The sequence below is a fragment of the Rhineura floridana genome, chromosome 16, assembly GCF_030035675.1.
Source record: "Rhineura floridana isolate rRhiFlo1 chromosome 16, rRhiFlo1.hap2, whole genome shotgun sequence".
In the NCBI taxonomy this organism is placed as follows: Eukaryota; Metazoa; Chordata; class Lepidosauria; order Squamata; family Rhineuridae; genus Rhineura; species Rhineura floridana.
This window is the reverse complement of record NC_084495.1, coordinates 29,650,059-29,668,568: the sequence shown is the minus strand read 5'-3', so window position 1 is coordinate 29,668,568 and position 18,510 is coordinate 29,650,059. Positions and strand designations below refer to the sequence as shown.

Below are 18,510 nucleotides of genomic sequence, written 5' to 3'. Positions count from 1 at the left end.
AAAAGTGCTTTAAATGCATGGTGTGGGTGTAACTTTATAAAGCTCTAAATGCAGTGGCGACTGGTAGGTCCATGTCAGTGGGGCAGTGGAATCTACCCTGGGTTTCAGTCCAAACTTTCAAGGAGCTGTCCAAGGTGCTGAAGCCTATCCCCAAAACAGGTTCAGCACCTTGGGCAGCTCTTTGAAAGTTCAGACTAACACCTGGAGCGGATTCCACTGCCCCGCTGACATGGACCCACCAGCTGCCACTGTCTAAATGGGCTTAGACAAACCTGCCTGGGCTTTGAGATTTCCCATCTGAGGTTCGTCTGGTGGGGACACAAAGGCCACACCCAGGGCCTGGAATTCCTTTCCTAGAAAAAGCTGTCCTAGCTTGTTTGTGGCTTTGGGGAGGAGCCACAGCTTAGTGATAGAGCCCATGATTTGCACACAAAAGCTCTCGGGTTCAGTCCCTGGCATCTCCAAGTAAGGCTGCAGAAAACTCCCATCTCCACCCTGGAGAGCCACTGCCGGTCAGTGTACATACACAACATTGACCTAGATGGACTATGGCTTTCTGCCAATTGGCAAATGCCCCTTTATTTAGACAAATCTTTGGCCTGTGGGCTGGAGACTTTGCTCTGTTGCCTTGTGGGGCTTTGCCTTCAGTGGCTGCTGCTCTGCCTTCACTGGAACATGAGACAGATATATTGCATAATTATGTCTCTTGATCTGATTACTCCAATTCTCATAAACCAGGGGCGGGGAACATTTTTTAGCCCAAGGGCCACATTCCCTTCTAGGCAGCTTTCCAAGGGCCATATGGCAGTTGTGTGCAGGGCCGGAGGCAAAAATGGGCATGCACGTTTTACATTTGTACGGCAGACTAGTTTCTACCCACACTTACACACTCCTCTCTAGCCTCCATCCAGACAAGTAAGAGGCATTATCAAAGTTCAAATGCACATGCCAGCCAGGCAAAAACACTCAAGGAGGGGGCAGAGCAGGGCCAGTGAGGAGTGTGGCCTGGAGAGAAATCCGAGGGCTGGACAGAAAAGCCTGGAGGGTGGAATTTGGCCCCTGGGCCTTTTTCTTACCCCAATCCTAAGAAATAAGTCCAGAATTCCCCTCTCAATACTCCAGCAAATCACGTGCATAGCTGAGTTCAAAAGCCATAGGGATGGAACCAGTATGGACAGACGTTCAAAAAACAACCACCCATCAAGTGACATGGAGAATCACACCTTATTTGCATTATGTGCTTGTCATTTTATTGAGTTCTGCACTTTAGACATTTGTGCAATGCCCCTTAAGTTATTTGCAAACCTTTTAAAAAAAATATGCATGTGGTAATATAATTCAACATGGTAACTGCAAGAGGAAATTATTAAAATGTTGACTTCAGGAAACAGAGAGACATGCTTAGACAAAATAGAAACACAGTTGGTTTGTTTTTCTCATTCTTAGAGCTGCAGTAGTTCTAAAGGAGCTCAGTTTTAATTTCTGCGATAAAGAAGTATAAATGAAGCTTTGATTGCACATCCATTTAATCTGGCTTCGTAATTCCTTCCCATAATCTGATTACTCTAATTCTTATAAACAGTAAGGATATAATGTGACTAATATGGAGGTTTAGTATGCTTGTTCCAAAGTGTGTGGGTAACTAGGGGTGAAATCTAAAGATACAGACTAGCATACTGAAGACTGGTAATGCTGTTGAACATTCCAGTTTTCTTGCAACACTTTCCCCTTGTACTGCTTTTGAGCCAACAAGGATGCCAGCTGCAAGTTCTTATGGGATAGGAGCCCAGTGGGAAACTGGGGGACAAATGAAATCACGGGCCAATCGCTATCCTTCTGCCTTAGTAACTTCTCAGGGCCTGAAGGCTAGAGAAGGGGCATTTACAATGCCAATTCTCATGGTTCAGCAACCATGCAAGCAGGTGCTTGTAAAGGACAATACTGAGCAGTTGCATCCATGCACTTCTGCACCATCAGCAACTGGAACTTGATCTCCATTTATTCGTACAGAGACGCCCTTTTGAAATGGGCTGGATTACCTTCTGATCCACTGCAGCGTTCTGAGGTTTCAATTCGATCCCATCTGGAACTCTTGCCCTTGAGAAACCCATCACTCCATTGCTGAGTGGTTGCCTAGTAAACAAATGCCAATTAATGAGCAGAAGGGGAGGGGGCAGAAAGGAAAGATTCCAAAAGAAAAACACACACATACATCTCAAGCTAAAAAATAAATAAACCACTAAATAGCTACCAGCATCTTGCCCTTTTCTCTACAGCACCAAACATGTTAGAGTAAAGTTCACATTTAACTTTTCAAATGACCTTATACTAGGAGGACTATGGCCCCATCTGCACTTTACATTTAAAGCAATCTCATGCTACTTTAAACAGTCATGGCTTCCCCCAAAGGATACTCAGAACTGTCGTTTGTGAAGGGTGCTGAGAGTTGTTTGGAGCCCTCTATTTCCCTCATAGCGCTACAGTTCCCAGAGTTCCCTGCAAAGAAGGATGGTTGTTAAACCACTCTGAGAATTATAGCAGGGCAGTGGTTATGGTGCTGGACTACGACCTGGGAGACCAGGGTTCGAATCCCCACACAGCCATGAAGCTCACTGGGTGACCTTGGGCCAGTCACTGCCTCTCAGCCTCAGAGGAAGGCAATGGTAACCCCCCTCCGAATACCGCTTACCATGAAAACCCTATTCATAGGGTAGCCATAAGTCAGGATTGACTTGAAGGCAGTCCATTTCCATTTTCATGAAGTACTGGCTGATCCATCAAATATATTATTTGTATATATGAATTATAAAGAGCCTGGTCCTAAATATATTATTTTTGTATATATATAAACTGATTCTGCAGTGGATGTGGAATTAATGATACGCCTGCTAACAGTTGCTCAAATAGCAATCTGTCATAACTGGAAAAAATCATGGGCAAGACTGGATATTAAGAGTGCGAGGGCTTGCTCATATGGTGAAATTAACCAACAACGTGAGAGTGAGGGATGACAGGCAACTTGATAATTTGTTCAAAAAATGGAACAGAATCATAGAATTGTAGAGTTGGAAGGGGCCTATAAGGCCATTGAGTCCAACTCCCTGCTCAATGCAGGTATCTAACTTAAAGCACACCCAACAGATGGCTGTCCAGCTGACTCTTGAATGCCTCTAGTATTATTTATTTATTTATTTATTTATTATTTTATTTATTATTTCAATTTATATACCGTCCTTAGCAGAATAGCTCTCAGGGCGGTGAACAAACAAGATAAAATACAACATATCATAATAAAAATCATAAAAACATATACAAACAAACAACAAAAAACACTACAAAAACACAATACGACAAAAATTAAAAATACAGATTAAAAGATTAAAATGGTTAAGAAAATTAAAATGCCTGGGAGCATAAAAAGGTCTTTACCTGGCGCCGAAAAGATAAAAGTGTAGGCGCCAGGCGTACCTCTTCGGGGAGGCTGTTCCACAACTCAGGGGCCACCACAGAAAAGGCCCTAGATCTAGTAACCACCCTCTGGGCTTCCCGATGGGTTGGTACCCGGAGGAGGGCCTTAGATTCTGAATGAAGTGAACGGGTAGGTTCGTATCGAGAGAGGCATTCCACAAGGTATTGAGGTCCCACGCCGTGTAAGGCTTTATAGGTAAGAACCAGCACCTTGAATCTCGCCCAGAAGCAAATAGGAAGCCAGTGCAGACGCGCCAAGACAGGTGTTATATGCGAAGACCGACTGGTCGTCGTCAGTAGTCTGGCAGCTGCGTTCTGCACCAGCTGAAGCTTCCGAATTGTCTTCAGGGGCAGCCCTACGTAGAGCGCATTACAGTAATCCAATCTTGAAGTTACCAGAGCGTGAACAACGGAGGCGAGGTCGTCCCTGTCCAGATAGGGGCGTAGTTGGGCTACCAGACGAAGATGGTAAAACGCATTCCGTGCCACCGAGGCCACTTGGGCCTCGAGAGACAGGGAAGAGTCGAGAAGAACCCCCAAACTACGTACCTGTTCCTTCAGGGGGAGTGTAACCCCATCCAGAACAGGGTTAACATCCACCATCTGAGCAGGGAAGGCATTCACCAACAATGTCTCGGTCTTGTCTGGATTGAGTCTCAGTTTATTAGCTCTCATCCAGTCCATTATCGCGGTCAGGCAACGGTTCAGCACATCAACAGACTCACCTGAAGAAGATGAAAAGGAGAAACAGAGCTGCGTGTCATCAGCATACTGATGGCAACGCACTCCAAAACTCCTGATGACTGCACCCAGCGGCTGCATGTAGATGTTGAAAAGCATGGGGGACAAAACCGACCCCTGAGGGACTCCGCAATGGAGAGTCCATGGTGTCGAGTGATGTTCCCCAAGCACTACCTTCTGGTGACGATCCGCGAAGTAGGAGCAGAACCACTGCCAAGCAGTGCCCCCGACAGCGAACTCCGCGAGTCTCCTCAGAAGGATACCATGGTCGATGGTATCAAACGCCACTGAGAGATCAAGGAGAATCAACAGAGTCACACTCCCCCTGTCCCTCTCCCGACACAGGTCATCATACAGGGCGACCAAGGCTGTTTCGGTGCCAAAACCGGGCCTGAAACCGGATTGAAATGGATCTAGATAATCGGTTTCATCCAAGAGCGCCTGGAGTTGGCTGGCAACCACCTGCTCCAAAACCTTGCCCAGAAAAGGGACATTCGCCACCGGTCTGTAGTTGTTTAAATTATCTGGGTCCAAGGAGGGTTTCTTTAAAAGAGGTCTCACTACTGCCTCCTTGAGGCTACCAGGGACCACTCCCTCCCTCAAGGAGGCATTAACCACCTCCTTGGCCCAACCGGTGGTTCCAGCCCTGCCAGCTTTCACTAGCCAAGATGGGCAAGGATCCAGAACAGACGTGGTCACCCGAACCATTCCAAGCACCTTGTCCACTTCCTCGAGCTGCACCAACTGAAACTCATCCAATAAAGAAAGACAAGGCCGTGCTCCGGACACTTCAATGGATTCATCTGTCACAACATCAGAGTCAAGGTCCCTGCGGATACATGCAATCTTATCTTGAGAGAGAGCTCACCATCTCCCTAAGTATTTGAAAATAATTTTGATGTGCCTTGGTGTAACAAGATGCTAGAAAACATCTGGCCAGTAATATTGTTGGAAACACTTTAAGGAATAATAGGTTGTATCCAATGATCGTTCTATTCAGAGAAGACTCCTTAAAATTAGTGGGCATGACTAGCTGAGGCTGATTCATTTTAGTGAGCCTACTGGATACAACTCAATCTTTTCATTTATGTCTCTGACCTATTGCTAAATTCTACTAATGGGTTTATATTTTTTTATATGTATATAGACTGTATATTTTAAACATATGTATAAACGTATGGAATGTTTATGTTTCATGTTTGCATTACGCTGTGATATACTAAAAGGGGAAAAAATCCAACCAGTCTTCAATTCACTTTTTAATCAGCCATCCTTGGATGCAGTGGAAAAGCCAACCTGATCCGATTGCTGTCAATGTCATCATCATCACTGCTGCACACTTCATCACTGGACGATGAATATTCTGATGATTTCTGGAGTGAGTTGCTGCCATCTTTCCCCTTGGTAAAAAAGGGTGTACTCTGCACAGAGACAAATCAGATTGGTTGCTTCTGTGCTTGCAGAAACCCACAGCGAACATCACACAAGCAGTCCAGTATAATTTTTACTTTTAATTTGTCTTAGAATAATTAGAATCACTGTAACTGCCACTCGAGAATTATACTGCACTCTTCCCCAACCTGGTGCTCTTCAAGATGTTTTGGACTGCAACTCCCATCAGCCCCAGCCAGCATGGCCATTGGCCATGCTGATAGGAGACATAGTCCTAAAAGTTTGGAGGACACCAGGTTGGGGAAGGCTAACATACTGGAACCAGATGCTTCTCAAGGAATACCTCACTCATGAGGCATTTTTAAACACAGGAAAGAAAGGTCAATTGGATCGAGTGGGACTTAGGTTGGAGTAATCATGCAGAAGCTGCATATGAGGGTGGTAGACCCATTTGTTTAAAACTCAGCCACAGCTAATAATGTATAAGTAGATATAGAGGAGAAATTTGATGAAGTTTTTATGTACAGGCAAACTTGCCTAATCCACACTTTCCAAAACAGTATATGAACCGAAACACAGCCATCTTTCAAAATTCGCTCTTCTCTGAATTTTGCAATGCAGTTCTTCAGCCAAGAAATGTCAGATAAATGCATACAATAGGGTAAAGCACGCATAAACATGTGTATATGAGCAAAAACAAAAATGCAATATTTCAGGGGAAACTGCCTTGCAAAAATGTATATGTTAGGCAAAACTGCATACAAAAATATGTATATTGGAAGAAATATGTACTAAAAAGCTGATGAATTTTCATGTTTAAAAAGAAATAGTTTGCAAACTGATGTGCAAATGTGGAGAACTGAACTTAAGAGTGGAAAAATGAGAAAGTGAGAGAAGGATTCACCCACCCCTAGGAAAAAGCAACATTGGGAGAGAGGCTGCAGGGAGGTCGGCTATAAGGGGAGGGAACAGCTGAGCATCCACCTTCAGTGTACCATTTTGCTTAAAAACAAAACAAAATACCTAGTCCCCCCATCCCCTGCTTCACAGGTGACTGGTGAAGGCCTATGTTTAAATAAATAGATCTGGTGGTGTCACATGTAGGTTGAGCCTAAATTAATATGCCTCAGTGGCAGAGCACATGCTTTGCATGCAGAACTCCCAGGTTCAATCCTTGGCATCTCCAAGCAGGGCTGGGAAACTCTTGAGAGCTGGTGTCAAGCAGGGTAAGCACTACTGAGCTAAATGGACCTATATGGCCTGACTTGGTATAAAGCAGCTTTGCACATCCATATAGCCGGCTTCCTGGGTAAGGGAAGAGTGGCTAATTCTTACCAAGATACTTATTTTAATCACATGGATAATTCCAACCCTAGAAAGGTCCCCTTGTTTACATTCCCCTCTTTGAAGATTTCAACAGTCAGGAAAATAAATCTAATTTGCTCTGCAATATAGTTGAAGCCTCATGATGTAAATCTTGGAATATTCAAAAGGTTGACCAAGAGGTGAAAAATAAAGTGTTCTGCTTGCTTCCTATCTATTAGGTTTTTCTTTACCCAAGTGAAAGTTCAACTGATAATAAATGGACCTTTTAATTAATACAATTAAACATTCAAGATTTTTGTAAATTGAGTGACAGGTATAATAAGAAGAGGAAGAGAAAGAAGAAGAGGAGAACTGCAAGAATCGAAAATATACTAACAGGAAAAATAAAACGTACTGAAATATGGCATTGATGGGATGTATTTTCAGGTTTCTTACAGGACTGGTAGTGGCTGTTCATTCTGGATGATCCTGGATATCCCAGAAAGAGAATTTCAAAGAGATATATTAGTTCATCAGTCAGATCAAATAAATGAACAAGAGCATCCAGTCTTAAGGCATGCATGGGCTGCCCTAGGAACTTGTCTGAAGGGCAGAGTAGAAAGTTCTACAGTTACCAAATAACATTCATAGGGTTGTATTCAGCTAAGTCCTGCTCAGAGCAAACCCACTGAACGTAATGGGCCTAAGTTAGTCAGGTCCTTTAACTTCAGTGGGTCTACTCTGAGCAGGCCACTTGAATGCCACCCTGAGTTGTCAAAGTAGCTTGTAAGGCATTCCCATATTGAACAGGAATAGTATTTATTACACAATGTCTTGCTTACCAGAACGTGCAATCAACCCCATTGGCTTTTGGGGGTTTCTTGTTAACCTTGAATTATAATGGTATCACTATAAATGGTACCATATTTTAGTACAGTTGGGTTTAAGATGTTTTTGTTATAATCTTTTAAAAAATTGTTGGATTTTTGTATAGTGAAAACACAGGATACCACTTTTTCCCATTAAAAAAGTAAACAAATAACTTGAGGAAGTGCTGCAGGGACAGCAGCATTCTTTATTTGTCACATTTATATCCTGCCTTTCCACCAAGGAGGCACACGTAGTCCCTCACCATTTTTATCCTCACAACAACCTTGTGAGGTAGGTTAAGCTGGGAGACAGAACTGGCCCAAGATCACCCAGTGAGCTTCATGAGAAGATGGGGATTCAAATCCTGGCCTCCCCTGTGCTAGCCTGACACTCTGGCCACGACACCATAGTGGCTGTGTGCCCCACCAGATTCACTCTCATGCAAGCTAAGATGGGGGGAAAGCATTTTGTTAAACCTCTTCTATGTGAATCTCAAGAAGGATTGTGGAAGAGGGCTCCCCCCCCACACTTTTAAGCAGAGCTTGGAAAAGTTACTTTTTTGAACTACAACTCCCATCAGCCCCAGCCAACATGGCCACTGGATTGGGCTGATGGGAGTTGTAGTTCAAAAAAGTAACTTTTCCAAGCTCTGCTTAAGTCACCTCAGCTGCTATTCGGTCTGGCACCCAGAAGTATTTTGCATTATCACGAAAAAAGCTAAGGCTGAGAAAAACATTTAAGCAGTCAACCTCTCCAAAAGACAGGAAGCTCTACGAAGAATCCCGCTGGATCAGGCCAAAAGCCCATCTAGTCTAACATTGTGTTCTCTCAGTGGCCAACCAGATGCCTATGGGAAGCCCAAACAAAGAACCTGAGCGCAAAAGCCCTCTCTTCCCACCTATGATTGCCAGCAACTGGCATTCAGAGGCATCCTGCCTCCAACACTGGAGGCAGAATATAGACATTGTGGCTAGTAGCCATTGATGGCCTTCTCTTCCATGAATTTGTCTAATCCTCTTGTAAAGCCATCCAAGTTGGTGGTCACCATTGCCTCTTCTGGGAGCAAATTCCATAGTTTAACTATGCACTGTGTGAAGAAGTACTTTCTTTCGTTTTCTAACATTCAGCTTCACTGGGTGGCTCCAAGTTCTAGCATGATAAGAGAGGGCATTTTCTCCCTATCCATTTTCTCCATACCATAATCTTATGCACCTCCTTACTCACCTTTTCCCTAAATTAAAAGGATACAGTAGCTTTGCAATACAGTGGCTGAAACTACTTTTTTTTTAACAAAAAAAGAGCCTGTACTGGCAAACTGGAGGTGCTTTTCAAAATTATATTATTAATGGAATAGGCTCGTCATTGCAAAGCTTGCTCCATGCCCCATTCCCACGGGAGTGGAAACGCTGCACAATAATTGCTTGTGTGGACAAAGAAAGGCGTGGCCTGAGGATTACCTGAAGTCGATAGGTTGTTCTGATGAGAAGCAGACTCCCTGTGCCTGTTGCTGCTGCAGCTGCTGTTGGTTTTCATTGCGTGTCCCCCGATGGATGCCTGCTGTGTGCTGTAAAGAACAAAAACCAGAAAAAAAGAAAGAAAGAAAGAAGAAAACACACATGCTAGGAGACGAAAACAGCATGTATTCCCACTGTACATTCTGTTCCAGGATCCGAAAGCCACTTCTAAAAACAGCCCAGCCAAGGCTCACAATACCCCAGGGAGGTAGTTATTTTCATATCCAGGGGAAAACCTAGCATTCCTGAAATGGCTCAGTAATACGGCATTAACATCTTTAATATGCAACAATACTAGAGCTACCTTTTTCCCACTAGGGAATGGGCGAGAAATTCGATTCAGTTTGCATTTCAAGCCTAATCTATCAAATTCACACTTTGCAAAACAAGATGAGGACAGAAACATCCTTCAGAATTCACACTTATTCAAAATTCTGCAATGCACTTCGCCAACCAATGTTTACAAAAAAGCACGTGTTAGGGGAAAGTGTGCATAAAAATTAAAGTATGAGTGGAAATAACATACAAAAATGCATTATATTTGGAGAAATGGCTTGCAGAAATGCGTGCATGAGTCAAACCTGCCTACAAAAATGTGTTTATTAGAAGAAATTCACACTGAAATGCTGGAGAATTTTCATTAGGATTTTTACATGGAGAATTGCTGCAGAAATGTGGAGAACTGAATTTAAGACTGGAAAAAATGAGAAACCCAGAGAACTGAAATTGATAGATTTTTTCATCCCTACTCTAAGGGGTGTGTAATGCTCAGATATAAAGTGGGTATAATAACCCCTCAAATTCTTCTCTGGCTTGGAATGAAATCAGAGTTGGAAACAAATTCTACTTCTTCCCTCTTCTGCCTACCTAGCCCCCAATTTCAGTTAAAATCCTTTCTCCCCCTTTCCTTCTCCCTCAAGTGGACGGAGAAAGAGATCTTTACTACCTCACACTGCTGACAGTCACCATTTCTGGATCAGTGGGCAGGAGGGAATGGTGGAGAGTTAAAAAAAAGGATTATTGGGGAGCAATCAGGAGGGATAGGGCCTCAGAAAGCAAATCAGATTGCCTTGTAGATGTCATGCTATTTCCCAATTGTCAAGGGAAATTGCTTGGAGATGCCATTTGTCTGCTACACCACACTGAATAGGTACAGACATATATCTTCATAAGTTTAAGGAGCAACCCACCAAGGAGCTTACCTTGAAGGGTAACTCTGATGGCCAAGATGATCGCTGGTATAAAATTTTGAGGTTGTTCTTTCAGGGACCTTAAAGATTAAAGCAAATATGCTTGTTCACTGTTCTTAAAAGCACATGTGCACCAAAGGAGGGCCAATCTAATTTACAATACTATATAGCCACCATCCTATCAGTAGGATTGACAGAGTATTAAAAAATGTAACCCATCACATTCATTTTACTGATATTCAGAGGAAAAAGCTATTTTAACCTCCCCTTCTTTTGGGTTCACAAAATCTGCTAATATATAGACATAGTTGAGAGCCTCTGTGTAATTCCATGCATCTTTACTCAGAAATAAGCCCTGCTGTATTCACTGGGGCGTATTCCAAGGCAAGCGAGTGCAGACGTGCAATGGGTAATCCTAAACACAATTACTATGGGGTAAGCCCCACTGAACATAATGTGAACAGGACTGCGCTATAATTTGATGTTCAGAAAACTGGAAGAGCTCCAGTAGATGTCAATAGAGCTGCATCATTAATAAAACTGATTTCATGAGAGTTCCTCTGCTCTGTTGCACCCCACAATTAAGTCAGAAAAATATGAAGTTTGTAAATAGGTTTAGAATTTAGAGTCCTGAGAATCTCATTTTCCTTTCCTTTTTAAAGCAAATATCTAGTCCTCAAGGCTGCAACAGGATGGAAGATATGTGAACACTACCTGGTGAAATCTGTCCACCCCCCAAAAAAAACCCCATAGGGACTTCTAGTGAGCAGTGTGTGTGTGGGGGGGTTGGATTTCTATAAGAAGGGTTCAGTGACTCAGACCAAAGGCCCATCTAGTCCAGCATTCTGTTCTTACAGTGGCCAGCCAGATGCCTAGGAAAAGCCCACAAGCAGGGCATGAGGACAACAGCATATAACACCTTGTTATCTTGCCTTGGCTACTGTCCAAATAATAAATTACACAGAAGAAGCGAATCCACACACATTTCCCCAAGTTCTGCAAGATTTTAGAATTCTACTTTTTCTTCATGTAGAACAGGTTTGGCTAACTGGTGGTCCTCAGGATGTTGCTGGACTACAGAGCTCACCATCCCTGGCCATTGGTCATGCTGACTAGGGCCAATGGGAGTTGTAGTTCAGGAACATCTGGAAAGCCACTGTTGATATGGGACCTGGTTGTCTTGGGAGCAGAACTTTGATATTCTTAAAATTGACAATCTATCAACCCAAATAATCTTCTAATACCTTTGGAGGTTGCTCTTCAGTTTGACATATACTCCAGAAGACTTCATCCTGACTGGGGCTCAGTGGTGTTACAGCCACATCAGATAATGAACTGCTGTGATACATATCTCGACTGGTCCGCAGGTTTTCATTCTTCAAACAAAGAAAGTGTGCATCAAGTTTATTTATTATGATTATTTGTGCAATAGCAGTAGAAGTAGCACCATCAACATATATGGCAGTGCAAAGAGTATGGTGTGAGTGTGTGTGTGACAGAGACAGAGACATAGAAGTCCCTGCCCTCAAGAGCTTACAATTGAAATGTTGGCAGGTGAGATGACACAGAGCAAAGGGCTGGATGGGAAAGAAGGGGCAAGGGAAATGCTGTAGTCACATCCACACCAGGGCTTCCCCTAAAGAATCATAGAAGCTGCATTTTGTTAATGGTGCTGGGAACTGTAGCTCTGTGAGGGGTAAACTACTGTTCCCAGGGTTGTTTAGGGGAAGCCACATGTTTTATATGTACGGCATGGATGTGACCTCAGGCTTTCATTCAGATAGGCAGCGATGGGGAACCTTCCAGATGTTGCTAGACTACAATGCCCATCAGCCATGCTGGCTGGGGCTGATAGTCCAGGAACATCTGGAGAACCACAGAAGCACCGCCCTTGAGCTAGAGAGTAAGGTTGATTCCACTGCAGGCTCCAGGTCTTGTGGGGGACTCTCAGCAGAATGCAGTGCAAGGTGCCCTGCTACCTAAGCACTTGGGTGGGAAGCTTCCCTGGATGCCAGGTTTGTGCGAGCACCTTTATTTTCCTGAAATGCAATACACTGTAACGTCTGTTTCTTGAGCCTCGTGGGTTATTTTAAAAACACATGGCCACCATCATACAAAGATGTGTACTTCAGGGAATTAAAAGGGGTGGCCGCAAGTGCAGATTCCTTGGGGACCAGAATGGGGGGGTTAGGCAGTAACAGGAGTTTCCAAAGGAACCAGCAGTGGTGGAGACTGTAGCATTGACCACACCCTGATGTGTGGTGGCACTGAGCCAAAAGCTTCATATAGAAAATGGCTTTTGAGGAGGGATTTGTAGAAAAAGAGGTGGTGGCATGCTGGTGTTCGGGAAGGAAGCTCTATTCTTAGAGCCATCATTTTATTTGTACACAGCTAAGGATGGGAGAGAAATCTGATTCAGTTCACAGTTAAAGCTGAGTCTATCAAATGTGCGCTTTCTGAAACAATATGAGAACTGAAACAATATGAGAACTGAAACAATATGAGAACTGAAACACAGCCTTCCTTTGAAATTCACACTTATCGGAATTTTGTGATGCAGTTCTCCAACCAAGCAACGTTCACACAAATGCATGTATTAGGGGAAAATGTGCATAAAAATGAAAATACTAGTGAAGATAACGTACAAAAATACATTATATTAGGAGAAACTGCCTGCAAAAATGTGTACATTAGATAAAACGGCATACAAAAATGTATTTATTAGGACAAATTCATACTAAAATGCTGAAGAACGTTCATAAGGATTTTTTTATTAAAAAAATCTCAAATTGCTGCAGAAATGTGGACTACTGAATTTAAGATTAGAAAAATTAGAAACTGGGAGAACGAAAACTGACAGATCCTTCCATCTCCACAACACATGGATCCTTCAAATGGCAGGGCTTGCGACTCCAGGCTTCTAGCTAAGCCCCAAACAGCACTGTTTTGAAATCCATATGTCAGTCGGGTGAGTGGGCTGCATGACTTAAGACAGTGTTCTTCAAACTTGGGTCCCATCACTCCTGACCACGCTATCTGGGGATAATGGGAGCTGTAGTCCAACAACATCTGGGGACCCAAGGTTGAGGTACAGTGACTTAAGATGCTTCAGAATGGAAAAGTAAAAAAAGAATCTGCTTAAGAGATGTCGCTCAACATTCCTGGATTCCAGAAACAAATGGAAAGAGAAGAGGCTTAAGCTTGGGTGCTCTGATACTGATGGCATGTGTCACGAAGACAGCCTGCTAAGGGGGTTGATATTATAAGGGCCCAGTTTAGGGAACTTGGGTAGCTGTACCAAAAGCAAGACCCAGAGGGAGTGTTGTCCAGTTCAAGGTCCATGAAATGAATGACTTGAGCTAGAAGATGGGAGTGCAGCAGGCTGGAGATGCTGCTCCGTTGATCAAGCAAGGGCCAGGCCCCAAGTTATTTATACCAGGCCAGGCCAATCCTGAGACTTCATACTGCCTGCCAATCATAGGCACTGATGGTGCAACCTTCTGGAGGCCATGTAATAGTGATGGGCGAGCCAGAGGCAAAGTTGGATGAATATAAATTTCAACACAGCAGGCTAGTTTCTACACATACACACTGTTTCTATCCTTCGTCCAGGCAAGCAAGAGTTCAGAATTCAAGGACACCTTCAAGGCTGACAAAAACACTCAAGGAGCAAACTAGTGGGTAGAGTGGCCTGGGGAGAGGTGTGTGACCAGAAGAGTGTCCTGAGGGCCAGACAGAGAGGCTTGGAGGGCCACATGTAGCTCCCAGGCCTGAGGTTCTCCAATCCTAGTATAGTCCGTGAAAAAGCATGATTGGACCCCAACCTCATACGAAGGGTTGAAGCCCAAGTCTGACAGACATCACAACCCTCAAGCAGCAAGGGAGGAACATCTCAGGGTGGTCCACTCACATCCCCAAAGCCCCCCTTCCCATCACTTTAGTCCTTCCAAGGCACCCAGACCTGCCCTTGTCTCACATCGCTGCTGTGAGTCTGATTCATCCTGCTTATACAGTTCCTATATCCTGATGTGGCCCTGTCAGAAATACAAGAGGGATGCCTGCAGCTATACCATCTTGTTCTGCTATTCTGTCAGATCTCGCATGCTGAGATGGAGAGGAGCTCTAAAAAGGGGTATTCTTTATTCATTAGCAGACATTTCTCTCCTCTGAGTCAGAACTGATTTAGGGTCACAACACGCTGATAACTGCTGTGCTTCAAGCTTGCTCTTTCAAATGCAAAAGAATGATAAAAAAAAAATTAGTCCCCTTTATCCCCTGTAGCTCTAAAGGACACACTGGCAAATTTTGCAAGGATAAAAAAGGGTTTAAATGCATGATGATGACACTTAAAAAAAAAAAAGGCCCTTCTGTGATTTTCTTTTTCTTTTTTTAACTGTGTGAATAATTCTGCTGAAGCTTAAATCCTAAGCACACTCAAGGTATTTCAATATGCAGCGTCTGCCTCCATTCTCCCAAGATAACCTTGCAAGGAATCATACAACTAAACCAATTTGAAAACAAACAAGCAAGGTAACTAGGGATTCAAAGCCTGTAATGCTACATGCACTTAATTTGGAGGAAGTCCCGCTGGACTCCAAAAGGGATTTGCTTTTGAGAAAAGATGCTGTGTGGCCGCTAGACAGTCCTAGGGAAGTGCAGGCAAAACTACACGTTGCATGTGTCTGTGTTTGGGGGAGTTTGCTCTGCTTTTGAGTGGAACACTGCCAGACAGGAAAAGGGACTTCATAAACCTTTCTGTTCAGACTTGGAAATCTGCTGAAATTCTCTCCCCCCCCCCCCTGTGCTGTATTTGCCCCTAGTGGGGAAAAACATAGGAGTATTTTGGTCACTTCCAGATGATCTGTTTGTTCAGTGTTCATCTTGATGTGTTTGCTGGGAGGTTGGATGATGTCGGATATTTATTGGACATTCATCCTGATTGGTTTTTGGGGGAAGGGTTTTAGACTTTTTTTTGCAATTAAGGAAGTGACAATAAATACACTAGCAGTGTCACACTTGCTAGTGTATTTCTTGTCACTTTCCTCACTGCAAAAAAAAGTCTGGGGTTTTTTTTAGGGGGTGGGGAGTGGATTTCTTGTGCAACAGCCCCAAATCAGCTTTAGCTGTGCAACTTAAATTTGCCAGTATGTGACTGCATCACATTTCAGTTGTGAGGTGGACTCATCTGATAAGACGGATAAGACTGACTACCATGGGTGAATATCCAAGCTTTAAGAAGAGCAGCCAAGAGAGAAGATACGGGTCCTGTTGGCCCCCCAGCTTGCATGATGGCTTTGACTAAAACAAAGTTTTATTTTTATCAAGGCTGAGAACCTTTCTTTTTCCTTTTCCTTTTTTTTTTTTTACTGCAACTGGGACACATTCTTATATAATGGTCCTTACAAGAAGGGGTTATAGAGACCTAGGCATTGCCCCACTTGTGGGAGAAGCTCCCCTAAACATACATGAATATCAAACAAAAATTACTCAGTTCTTCTCATCCAGGGAAGAAGATAAAGAAGGATTTTTGTTTTAAGAACTTGGCCTTCTGGGAAGGGAGCCTTCTTTCTTCCTTGCTCTGCCAGATATATTTATGGCACCATTTGAATTATGCACAATAAAGCATTTCCAATGGAAAATATAACAGCCTGTAGCGCGTCCAAGGCTTTTTGTGAAACATGCAAGGATAATATCTCAGAAACAATCCAGTCAGGCATTAATGTCGCCGCAAATAACAGTCGTCTAAGTAGACCCTGCTAGGCCTGCCCTGCATATCTCCATTATCGTTGGACAGGAAATTGCAGAATCAACAAACACTCAATTGTTACAATCCAATGCAGCCTTCTGTTTGCCTGCTCCATCTGCGTTCTTGGCCACAAATGGGGAGAGAGAAAAGTACAGGGGATTCTCGTTGATTTGGTCACCAGAAAAGCTGATGTAAATTCACAGGAGAGCACATCCTTATTTTTGAAAAGGGATCCTATGATTTACTTCCTTCTCTGGAGCACAGAAAACATAAGAGATGAAAAAAGTGGACTGCGCTATTCAAAACAGGATCTTTTTTTTAAAAAAATAAACATATGTTTGGAGGAGTGACATTATTGTTTGGACAGTGTAACAAACTATGGTTTGGAATTATGCCTGAAATATCTCTATGAATGGGGAGAAATCTGATTCAATTTGCATTTGAAGGCCAACTTGCCTAATTTTCACTTTCTGAAGCAAGATGCAAACCAAATCACTGCCATCCTTTGAAATTTGCACTTCTCCAAATTTTGCAGTGCAGTTCTCCAGCCAAGTAATGTGTACAAGGCATATCCTAATATAAAGTGTGCATATAAATGCATATATTAGTGAAAATAATACACAAATATAAATTATATTATGGAAAATTGCTTTGTAAAAATGTGTACATTAGGCAAAATAGTTGACAACATATTATATTAGGAGAAATTCACACTACTACACTGATGAGGATTTTCATGAGGAATTTTTGTTTAACAAAAATTAGCATGGTGTGGAAATGTGGAGAACAGAACTTAAGACTGGAAAAAATTAGAAACGGAGAAACCCTGAAATGGAAAGACTTGCCTATCCCTAACTATCTCATAGATTTTTCTGATTGAAGTAATCATTTATGATGCAAATCTCCTACCTGAGCCATCACTGCTCTTTGCAAAGCCGGAGTACATGGACTGGAACTGCTTCCAGAACCCTGTCGGCCATGCGAGGTGGTGTGATCACGCCCAAGAACGGCTGCCCACTTGAGGTCAGTTTGGATACTATCGCTCTTCTTGTGCTTGTTCTCATTCTGGAAATAAGGCAAAAGAGACATGTTGCGAGAGTCAACGCTCATATTGTGGGGACGGTGTAGCTATACCCCACTCTTTGCTGAGTTGCCCGCTTTATAAAAAGAGATGCAGATATACAGTATCTATGTTTTCTTGCTCGCCTTAAATCAACAAAATTAAATTCCCAGAGCTATCCAACAGCAATAGGTATACAACTGCAAAAAGGGAGCTTGGTATGCCTTTGCAGTAGACTGTGCATGCCAAAGGCTTTTTTCTACCCCATGTGCATGTCATAGATTGTTTTACTGATCAATGACTATATAGGTTTTGACATCCTGCATCCACTTTATCAGATTATGACCTACGCTTCAAACAAATCCACGTATGCTGTACCAATACGAGCCCTGCTCTTTTTGGATTTTATTTTGTACTAGTAGCTCGGTACTGTTGTTGTGGCTTATGGCCAAACCAATACATTTAGTTGCTCCTGATATTGCAGCAGATCTTATGCAGTATGACATAAATCTGTATAGCTACAGAACCATGTTTCCTTCAGCTAGACTTCCCTGTGCATTTTACTACTGCCCCCCCAATTTAAATTTATTTCGCACTAGAGTGTCATTATTACTACACCACTGCTATGATGCCATTTTTTCTGGTATTAAAAGGATTGTTAGACATGAACTAGAAGCTATGCAGCAATTATGGGATTCCCAACTCTGTGTTTGCCTGCTACTGTGAACAGAGAGGTAGCCATGTGCTGGGGTAAGTAGCAGGCAAGATCGAATGCTTAACCCCTGCAGCACCTCTCCCCCACCTAGGCTTTTTTCTCTCCACTGAGATTTCTTTTTAGCATTGGTGTTGTCTGTAGTGCGTGTGTAGTGAGGAAGCGCCCAAGCAAGAGGGGGTTGCAGGGGGAAAGTGTCAGAGTAATACACTCCTTCCACCTGCCACTTCTCCCCTTCAAACAGCCCTGCTTCTGCACTTGTGTTAGATGGCAAACACAAGGATGGGAATCCAGGAGTTGCTACGTAACATGCAGTTTTAGTCTTTCTTATGAAAAGACAGGGGTGGGAACTGTTTTCAGCCAAAGGGCCACATTCCCCTATGGGTAACCTTCTGGAGGTGGGGCCAGAGGCAAAAAAGTGGACAGGGCAATGGATGCGATTCTTATCTTTGTACAGTAGCCTACAATCCAGCCAGACAAAAACCAGATGTTTCTACCTAGGGATGGGGAAG

The 18,510-nt window shown here is 43.2% G+C and overlaps 1 protein-coding gene across 1 annotated transcript in view; it reads right to left on the bottom strand.

Moving 5' to 3' along the window:
- NRK (Nik related kinase) overlaps nucleotides 1–18,510 on the bottom strand; it is a 131,560-nt gene that overhangs the window by 41,659 nt on the left and 71,391 nt on the right. Inside the window, exons 15-21 of the mRNA XM_061598987.1 lie at nucleotides 17,136–17,291; nucleotides 11,725–11,856; nucleotides 10,493–10,560; nucleotides 9,234–9,340; nucleotides 7,322–7,395; nucleotides 5,506–5,630; nucleotides 2,040–2,133 (exon numbers count right to left, since the gene is read on the bottom strand). Of these exons, the coding sequence (XP_061454971.1) occupies nucleotides 2,040–2,133; nucleotides 5,506–5,630; nucleotides 7,322–7,395; nucleotides 9,234–9,340; nucleotides 10,493–10,560; nucleotides 11,725–11,856; nucleotides 17,136–17,291 (756 nt within the window). The remainder of the gene's footprint in view (nucleotides 1–2,039; nucleotides 2,134–5,505; nucleotides 5,631–7,321; nucleotides 7,396–9,233; nucleotides 9,341–10,492; nucleotides 10,561–11,724; nucleotides 11,857–17,135; nucleotides 17,292–18,510) is intronic.